Here is a 10,389-nt window from a genome sequence, read left to right as displayed (position 1 = left end):
ATGTAACAATATTGTCACACCCTAGGACACAGTGGTATTTCTGTAGTGAAATAGTTCGTAGCCTCTAAGTAGTGTCACTTTTGGAAATTTGTATTAGAAGCAATCATTTTCATTCAGCTATTTCATTTTGCTCTAAATTTGTGGAACAGAAATGGTATCCCAGCAAGGTGGTATATGAAAAAAAAACTCTAACCTGTAATATAGAAATGCACTGTCAGTATCTTAAATGATGATAACCCTAAATACACCAGTACAACCAAGGTGTACACGAATGTCAAAGTAAGTAAGACCCTATGACAATCCAACCCATGTAGGTTACCACCACCTACACCCTTGATGATAGATGTATCATATTTACCAAAATAATGCTGTTGCAATACCTTTGTATGGATATGGGTATGTAGATCTGTATACCACAAGTCATATATTGCAGATTTAATCAGTTTAATTGCATGTGACATGGTGAATGCATTCTACTATTGCATGGCTTCCAGATATTTTCTATCGACTTCCAAATGAGAATTTTTCAGTGTTTGTTTGTAATGTTGCATAATCTTTGATAATTTTTATTTTCTCACTTTGTGCAAACTTTTTACGGGATTCCTTGGGGGTGTCTGGACTCCTCCAGACTCACGAGACCACCTGCACCACAATGGATTCCTGGATGCAAAACAGCAAAATGGGAGTGGAATGGGCAGTGGAGGTAGCCCAAGATGGCTTGTTCATCCCTAACATATGGAACTTGTGTCTCGTGCAAAATTTGATTTAAAAATATATAAAGAAATACTTTATTCTCAGCACCTTTGAATTTTAATATATAAAAAATAATGGAAGATTACATATTCTTAATTTTCAACTTTTATCCTTGCGAGTTAAACAATCAATTTCTTTGGTCACATTGATTATACAAGGCAAGTCCTTGGTGAGTGTTCACTCACATAATTACATTTTCATGTACTTTCCTCTGATCAAATAAGATTTTTCCTTATTTTAAGAGGGAAGGAAATGTGCAACTTTCTTCCGTATGTATGGATTTGTCAATTTACAACCTGAAAACAGAGAGCAATCAATCCACGAACCACCCATAACTGATACTGAATGATTAAGAAAACTCATGATGTTCAAGCCTAACTTTCACCCTTTGGACTTGACTGACATTCTTGCTCTTGGTTGTGATGTGCCTACCACCTTCCAATTAAATTAAAAATTTACATGGAGCTTCAAGCACAATCAGTTTATTAATTCTTAAAATTATTTGTTTATAACAATGTATCTTCGGAGCTTTTCTGTAGATTAGTAAAATAAGTTTCTTCAATACATGATTTAAGAATGACCACATGGTCAAGTACGTTCTCGCCTCTTTACTCGGTATCAGTTATGTATTAAAACCATGATAAACATGTTGAGAATTGTAGCTGCTGTATAGACCCTTACTGAAGACCTGAGACACAAGTATCTAGTTATATTCCTTCTAAATACTGGTTCACAACCAAAACAAAGGGGTGGGGGTTATCGACAACTGTTCGTGACAACTTAATGTTGCAGCAGACTATCAACAAGGTTAAAAACCACAGATGAGTTCAAACACTTTATTTCCTACACAGGCATATCAGTTACAGCTACTGTAACTCTATATATGCACATCAGTTACAGCTACAGTACCTCTATACAATATAAGTGATCAGCTGCTGTGCTTTTATAAGATTCGCAAAGCTTACAAGGTAGGAAGTTCGTGTTATTTGGATTTTAGTCTCAAAATGCTCACTGATCGAATTGAAAACACAATTTTGAAGATATTCTACACCCAATTTTCAATTTTCAGTTTCATTAATCATAATCATATGTTATAACAAGATTCATAGTACTACAATAAAATGAGGTGGGGGTGAGGCACCTAGTATCCTCTCAAGTTTTACTTCCTACGATGATATGTGAAATTATTTTACTCTTTTTAAAGTGATAGTTTCTACAAGCAACTCACAGATTACCCTACTAATTTTGATAGCATAATTAAAATAAACATGCACATCAGCAAGGTGGTAACATCTTGTTTAAAATCACTTGCAAGGTGGTAACATCTTGTTTAAAATCACTTGCAAGGTGGTAACATCTTGTTTAAAATCACTAAGATTTTTTGGTTACTCATTAGATGCATGGCAGAATGAGACAAGATAAAATCAAGACTAGGCAAGTCTGAAATCTCCAGTCATCTCACATAGATATAGGGAAGAATACAGTGCTTTTGGTTCAATATAAACATCTTAGTATTGAACCATAAACATCTTAGTGTTTGCTTCAAGAGAGAATTGTTCAAAGGGCAATCCCTGATTGCCACTAAGCATGTGATCAGCCAGGTGTTATCGTTATCTCCTGGGATATGTTGTTGTTGCTGTGTTATAAAAATACATTAAATATTTTAATATTTAATGTATTTATAACATTTATAACACTTGCGTTTTTGTTACAAGGATCGGTTACAATACAAGGTTTGGTTCATGTGTGTACCCATCTTCCTACTTCCTTGAGGTTGTCTATTCCAAGGGTCTCCAAACTTTTTAGAATGAGTCACATTTTATGCATCTTGGTAGGCTACAGGAAAAACAATATATGATGTCAGTTTCATGCAATTACTTTTCAAACTAAAGTAAAACACATGGGAATTAATTAAAACAAAACTTGTTGGTATTAATAAAGGTAAACCAGAAACATAACTGTCTTCACTTCATGCAACCCTATTAATGTGAAGGATAATATGGTTTTTTTTTTCTTTTCAAGTCTCACAGGAGTCAGGTCCCAAATTTAAGGAGCCAAGTAGGAGAATGGATTTCAAATTTTCATCTGATAAATCTGCTCAACATTTAGACTTGTCATACTTCATTTTGGAAAATGTCTGTTCATACAGATAGGTTGCCAAAAAATGGATACAGAGCTACAATTTGTTTCATATTCAGAAACTGATCTGGCTTCAAATTTAATAAAACTCAGAATTCCTTCTTTATACTTGTCTTTAAATCTGCCATCTACTTGAAGGTAGATAAATTCAATTTAAAAGTAAAGCTTTAAGATTAAGTGACTTGCTGCTACTGGTAAACCTGGGATTTATAAGTCTCTTGAATATTAACTGTGGGCCAGATGAAATCATGTGGCATGCCTGATGTGACCCCTGGGGATATTTTGGAAAGCCCGGGTCTAATCAGTGAGAATCAGGGACAACGAGAACTTCCTTGGTCTTCAGAATCTGTCCAGCTTTTTTATCATCTGTTTGTGCACCAAACTGGATTAAACACCAGTTTATGACAATCCAAAGGCTCTGGCAAAGAGACAGATGCTGTTTATCCCAAAGTAACACCACCTCTGTGGAGACTAAGATCAGCCAGTCACCCAGGTAATGCAGGAGGCAGATATGTTCATAACGGCTCCAACTTGAGACCCTGGTGAACACTTGAGGAGCTGTCATCAGGCCGAAGCAGAGAGCTTCAATGGAAGACCTTCTCTTGGCACATGAATTGAAGAACCTTCTTTGAGTCATGGTGGATTGGAATATGAAAATAAGCATTCTGAAAGTTGTCTAAGACCATATAGTCTCCCTCCTGACAGATTCCAACACTGAGTAGGCATTTTCCACTGTGAAGGAGTTTGTTTGATGTAGCTGTCAAGAGTCAAAATGTTTATGATTGGTTTCCAACCACCAGAAGCTTTTTGCCCAAGAGAAAGGTGGCTGTAGAAGACCAGGAAGGGGGAATGAGCAATCTTGATTGCTCCCTTTTGGAGCATGGACTTGACTTCCTCCCACACTGTCTGGGCTTTGGTTGAGTGTGGTTGATATGTCAGGAACGAGATTGGCACTGGGCAGAGAGGAGGTCGATAGTCCTTGTAGGGTAGTCGGTAACCATTCCTTAGGGAACTGAAACTACCCATTCCCCCTGCCTGTAGATGTTGTCACACCATCCAAAAGTGAGAGGCAGTCCCAACCTGTGGCAGCCGAGGTGGGGAACGCCAATCTCAGTAGAAACCTCCTCTTTTCTTGACCATACCAAGTCTTTGGATTGACCATGGAAGGCGGGGCACAAGGGCTGGGATGTATCCACGCCCTTTGCTGCTAATGGAAGGGTAGGGTATTTCTGAGGTTTCGACTGCAGAAGTTTCATTTGGGAGGTTGGTTGATTAGGCCAAGATGTCAACAGTCTCGAAGTTGATGGCCTAGTTCCTTTAGTTGCCTCAGAGGTAGCAGCTTCAAATATATAAGGAAATCTCATGAATCTTCCACATTGATGGTGATCTCTGCCTTTGGCTTTCCTGGATGGAAGTAGAAAGCAGAGTCAGAGATGGACCTGTTCCTCACAGACAGTCCTCAAAGGTACAGCCGACTCCTCATGAGACACCTGTTTCAAGTAGCATCTCATCTATGGAGAATGGTGCTAGCCCATAAATTTGAGGCTTAATGAACCAGGACAGTGAGGCTTCAACCCCCATAAAACCAATCATTTTCTGCCCTCCTGCCAGGATTGGGATGGAATATCCTTCATAAAGAGTGTGGTTATTGCATTCTGCTGCAAGTCCAGCCAATAAATGGCTTGAATAATTGGTATCATGACCAGTTCCAAATTATTAGGCCTTGTGTGATTAAAGGAAAGGCCCTGTTCTCATAATTTATCTAAGGGCACATTGTTATTAAGTCGGCACAGTGCTGCATCAAAATGGAAGGGAGTGTTGTGCACTTCTTTGGTTACTAGGTCTTCTGATCTGCTGGCTGCAAGGGCTCTAGATGGCCTGAAAATTATTGAGTTTACCTCAGCCAAGACCTTACAGGAATGCTTAGACCAAGGTAGCCTTACTGATGTTTTCATCTCCAAGAGCAGAACCAATCATCCGTTCTGAAACTGAACCAGATGGCAAAGCTGAATCAGCTGTTGCCTACCCAAAGCCATAGAGCTCATGAATGAGCACAATTAACTACTGAAAACGATGGTCCAGGTCAGAGGTAGGCTCCAAAATGGGTGGGGCCCTCTGTACTCTACATCTCACCTGTGTCACTGGGAGCAGGAACTTTTGCAATGACTGAAGTGGTGGCTGCTTTCTGCTCCTAGTCTTGGTTCCTCTCCCTATGACTTGGTACTGGACAGATCAAATGAGGACTTCTTCTTGAAGGAGTTGCTAATGGGAAACTGTAGTAGGAGCAAGGCGGGGAAGGAGGGTGAGGCGGCAGGGACAAATCGTCCCAGGTGCGGGGGCATCTTGGTCCTGAGTGGATTGGTAGCAGGATCAGGTTCTTGTCTCCTACAGGAGGAAGAACCCACCCATGGGCATGGTGCTGGGATCACGAGCATCTCAGTCTTTTTGGAGGGGAGCAGTTCCTTCTATAGGGGCTGACGGGGAGTGGGGGTAATGTCTGCTCCTCTGGTCCATGGATCAAGAACGATGATGAGAACAAAGCAGCTATTCCTCCTGTCCCTTGAATAGTAACGATAGCCACTGTGGGTGTCTGCACTGGAGTGGTGGCTGAAGGGAGGCTGCCTACAGAAGCGTGAATCTCTGTATGAATCTGAAGCCTGGTGGGATACCCTGCAGGATCTGAGCCTGAGCCGATGGGGAGAGGGAGACTGTTCCAACTTGTAACTTTTGACCCTGGAGGGCACCAACTACAGCAACTGCTTCTCTGTGGAGAAAAAGAGTAAGGCTTTTCCCAACTGCAATTCTTCCCTCTGTTTAGTATGCTGAAACGAATAATCCGATGATGAAGAGGATACCAATTGATAACGTTTCTGGGGAGGCAGAGTCTTGATCTCCCGAGAAGAAGGTGAGACAACTGGGCAGGATGGGGTGAAGTGAGCACCTTTCCAGTCTCAGCTATGGGAGGTAGATCCTGGGAAGGGGTGGTGGGAGGGTGGCAGAGAGGACCTAATGACAGTAGCACTAACTGCCCTTTGTCTTGTCCTGCCACAGAGTAAAAAAAAACTGAGAAAGGGGGAGAGCCCACAATCTTAAGGAAAGGCCTTATTCTCTGAGGGTGTAAAAAAGACGCAAGTTGTTTAGTTTCTCCCTTCCCATCCCCAAAGAGGCGGAATGAGGTCTGACAAACAGAGAATTAGTCTTCCTTGGAGGAAGCCCAAGGAGAGAGAGGGGGGAAGAGGGATAGGGAGTGGAAAGTTCTAGACGAATCAGGCATCACTTCTGGTGCAGGGGTATGGGCTAGACAGGGCAAGAGGAAACATGAGAACGCTCTTTCCCCTTCCAAGAAACACAAAAAGAATGGGATATATCACCTAAGGAGAAAAAATGATTGCAAACTTTATCACTGCCTACACAACAATACTGATCTTTTTACACTCCATGCCAGCAATCACAGAAAACAAAGTTACATAAAACATACTCCATGCCAGCAATCACAGAAAACAAAGTTACATAAAAACACTCAAAATAGCACAAAATATGCATGGGAACTCAACCTCACAAACAACAAGTGTAGGAAACATGAAATGCAAAAAAAAAAAAAGAGGAAAAGATACCAATAAGGCACACGAAATGAGGGATGTACACATGATACAACTATTCACGAAAACTGTTTGAGCAGGTATATCCTTTCCCCATCTTTGTGGGTATCTCCTTGTTAGTTAGTGCATGCGCCTCCAGGTCGAGCGGATGAAAGGTACTCCAGATATGATAGGTGATAGGTTTGTGTACCCACAGTAACAAATGTTTTGGTTATGTTACTCAAGGATTCATGATTATTTTAATTCTGCTATTCACACGAGAAGCTTGATTATTTTGGTGCTGCTACTCTAGGAATTATGGGACACCTAGGAATCACGTCCTAAAATGCAATTGTCAAGCTAACTACAGAGACATGCCAACCACAATTAGGACCTCCAACTTGTAGTGGTATGTAACGAATTTGCTTATTGGCTGTCTTGTATTTAAGTACAAGCTTGTTAATCTACTTACTAAAAGAAGAGTACAAGAAAATAAGAGAAATTCAGAAAATTACAGACTAATCTACTCACTAGAAGCATACAAAAAAATAGGAGAAATCCAGAAAAATACAGACTACAGTAGTAGGAAACAACAAAAGAGCCGATTGCTCATCTTGATTTAGTCAATTTCCTATTAATCTTGGAAGGAGACCTCTCTCTGTTAGAAAGAACAAAAGCTAAGCTAATATTCAGTAGGGTAGATGACTTAAAACATTGTGCACAAAAACAATGCTTTCAATTCAAAAGGCAGCGAATTTCCAAGAACAATGTTTCAACCATGGATAGAATTAAAGTTGGTGTCTGTTCAAGTGACTGATGTTGGCTGTAGATAATTTTTTGAATGTAAATACATGCATCTCCATGAAGTTTAGGCAAGTCTTGGAATGTAATCTTTAAAAATTGGTGAATTTTATTTAGCTACATATACCTCTACAATTGGAATTCATCATATTCTAAATAAATGCTTCACTTGGCAATGCTTCAGATTTCAGGATAGTTATTCCGATCCAAAACCTGACCAGTTCATCCAATCATAAGACCTTGAAAGTGTTCCAGTAATGATTCCCTGATGCTTGACAGTGACCCTTTGATGCCTTCCTTCTGACAATAGCTGCTTCATGTTTGAGTTTTTGCAGCATACAGATTCTATCCTCAAAATTACAGTTTTTCTGCATCCTTTCCGATTCTATCAGAAGATCAATGTATGCTCTGGCATAAAGGGGGTTGGGCTTCAGTGCTATTCCATCGAGACATTTTATGTGATCTTGAGCTTCTTTAATCTTACTTCCTACCGAACAGGAGTGATTCTCTATCTCTCTCTCTAGAACCTTTATTTCATGCTCTTTTGCAAGTTTTATGGAACTGTGCCTGACGATGGCGTTCAAGTAACTTCTGAATAATTTGCTGCTCCTTGACCACTGTACTTTCATATCTGAATCTCATGTCTTTGTGAACATTCCATATACATTTAGCAGGGCACTGTATGCAATGCCATCGGCTCATGCTTGAACAACTCCATTTCATATCATCATCTTTGAACATGGATAATGACATGTAAAATTGCATTCTACACAATTACTAACATGTTCCCCCGGTTTTAAGTCAATTTTTCTAATCTTGGTAACTTTTACTTCCTCTTGGAAATTGGAACTTCCTTTGATATCCTCAATAATTTGAGTAAGCATTATTCGTTCTTGTTTTAACACTCCAAGTTTCTGCAGTCCATTGTGAATCTGTTCTTGAAGACCAGACACAACTAGCTGTAAATGAGCTCGCTCCTTCAACACATTCCTTGTAAGACGTAGGCTTACTGGACTAGTCTTCGACAATTTGAGAAAGAAATTCCTCAAGCTACGGTATCCTGCCTCCCAGAACAGCTTAGAGATGTGAACCGAGTCCTCACTGTCAAAATAAGATTCTTTATGGGTAGGGTCACCTTCACGGTTCTGAGCAAAAAGGGCACTGTTGTTGAATTTATATATTCCAGCATAACTGATTCCTGCTTCTTTTAACGCTTCTTGAACCAGTGGATTTTTGGCATCTGCAAAGGTAGCCATGATATATACATTTTCCTTTACATCCTTCCCAAAGAGAGACGATAAGCCTTCATATACATATCTCTCGAACTGTGTTAAACGAGCGACTGAAACAGGAGTTACAAGACCTATGGCATCAACTTCATCCACTCCATAATCCTGTTTCAAAAATGCCTCCAGTTGCTTAGCCATCTCCTGGTCACGTTCAATGCCTCTTGTATCACCAAAGCCTGGAGTGTCAATTAAAACATAATTATAGCCAAATGGCATCCCAGGAGACTGATAAAAAGTATAGGCTGTTATAAAATCTGTCTGGCTTTCTGCCTCTGATCTTTTCGAAACATCTTCACTGTCAATTAGGATAAACCTGAAGTTATCTTCAAATGCTACACCATATAAAAAAATTAACCATAGCATTAATTAGTGTTGTTTTTCCTGTACCTGTTCCACCAACCAACATTATAACTTTAGTTACAGAACTACTTTTTGACCTAGAGAGAGTTTACGAATTTTTTCACTTTGACTTGAATGCTCTACTTTCATTTTCAGTTTTCTTATCTCTAATTCTTTCTTCGTTTGTGTGTGGCCGACTGAAATTATCCTTTACACTTTTCTTAAGGCAATCCCTCATACTCTGGAACTCTCTTGAATCATAAGGCTCTTGAGCCATAGTTGTTTCAACAATGAATTGCAGTTTTCTGTAAGCAAGGAAAAGAACATTAAGACCTCTTTGGTCATGAACCTCATCGTACAAACAAACAAAACACTTCAGTCACCTTCAACTCAGGCTGTGTTAAAAATTTATGCATAGTACTGGTAGATATAAACTTTATTTTCTGGTGGGTAGACAGCCAAATTAGGCAACCATAATCCATAATATTAAAATATACCAAAGCCACGTTGGTGTACTTTGTACAAAGAAAACCTCTTTAGATTACTTATTAATCTGGTACAAAACAAAGTATCAAAACTTGGGAGTTTTTTACCCCCAAAAAATGAAAAATTCCAGGAAAATATTTTATCATCTATGACATACTGAATATTTATCTACACTAGAAAACTGTTAGACAATCCCAAAGGAACAAAGCGAGTCTAGGACCATTTAGTCTCATCGATGCAGTACATACACATAAAACTACAGATAACAAGACCCATTAAAAATCCTGCTTTACACAAAAAGATTCCTGCAAATATAACACTTGAACAAAAGGATCCTCATATATTTTTTTTAACTAATGTGCTTAAAACCAAGAGCTTTCACTAGATGTTTATTCGCGCGGAGTCAGGGCACAAAATATCTGCCCCTACGATGATTGAATAACCATCTCACAAAAGTGCTTGGTAAGGATCTTATGACTGTTATTTTCTTCTGGTTTTCGCTGATACTAAATCATGTGGATTTCTTGTGATTTTCTTACCATACATATACATACATATTCATACGCACATGCATATACAGTTTTTTTTTTTTTAACGTTAGTTTAACCAGACCACTGAGTTAATATTAACTCTCCTAGGGCTGGCCCGAAGGATTAGACAAGCTATTTAAACCCTAATAATTTAATTAAACCTAGCGACATATGTTTATCTAAGAACTAATTAATTAGGAATATATTATAAATTATTCTATGAATCTTATATTTTATCGAATATATGATCAAATTTAAGGAATTTTAAAATATTAAAAAGTGAAAATTTGTCATTTTCTGACAGTATATCTTTAAAGGAATATCTTCTAAATAAAATGTCTCTTTGGATTCTATATTTTGGACATACCTTTAAAATATGCTTTACTGTTATTTGTATATTACATATTTTGCACATAGGTATAGGGGCATGGGGGTTACTCATCAGATAACCATGTGTCAGTTTAGTGTGACCAA

General features: G+C 38.8%; 2 protein-coding genes across 2 annotated transcripts in view; both read right to left on the bottom strand.

The window, feature by feature from the left end:
* Positions 1-10,389, bottom strand: part of LOC136852412 (uncharacterized) — a 336,382-nt gene that overhangs the window by 237,458 nt on the left and 88,535 nt on the right.
* Positions 7,876-8,936, bottom strand: LOC136852382 (uncharacterized). Its single transcript, XM_067126976.1, has one exon. It carries the CDS (start codon positions 8,921-8,923, stop codon positions 7,991-7,993), a length of 933 nt encoding a protein of 310 aa, XP_066983077.1. The 5' UTR covers positions 8,924-8,936; the 3' UTR covers positions 7,876-7,990.

This window comes from Macrobrachium rosenbergii, chromosome 3, assembly GCF_040412425.1.
Source record: "Macrobrachium rosenbergii isolate ZJJX-2024 chromosome 3, ASM4041242v1, whole genome shotgun sequence".
In the NCBI taxonomy this organism is placed as follows: Eukaryota; Metazoa; Arthropoda; class Malacostraca; order Decapoda; family Palaemonidae; genus Macrobrachium; species Macrobrachium rosenbergii.
The sequence above is the reverse complement of the archived record's forward strand: the minus strand, read 5'-3'. Positions and strand labels throughout refer to the sequence as shown.

Bases quoted from the DNA above. Each gene is read 5' to 3' on its own strand.
- LOC136852382 (XM_067126976.1), bottom strand. From the start codon at position 8,923: ATGCTATGGTTAATTTTTTTATATGGTGTAGCATTTGAAGATAACTTC.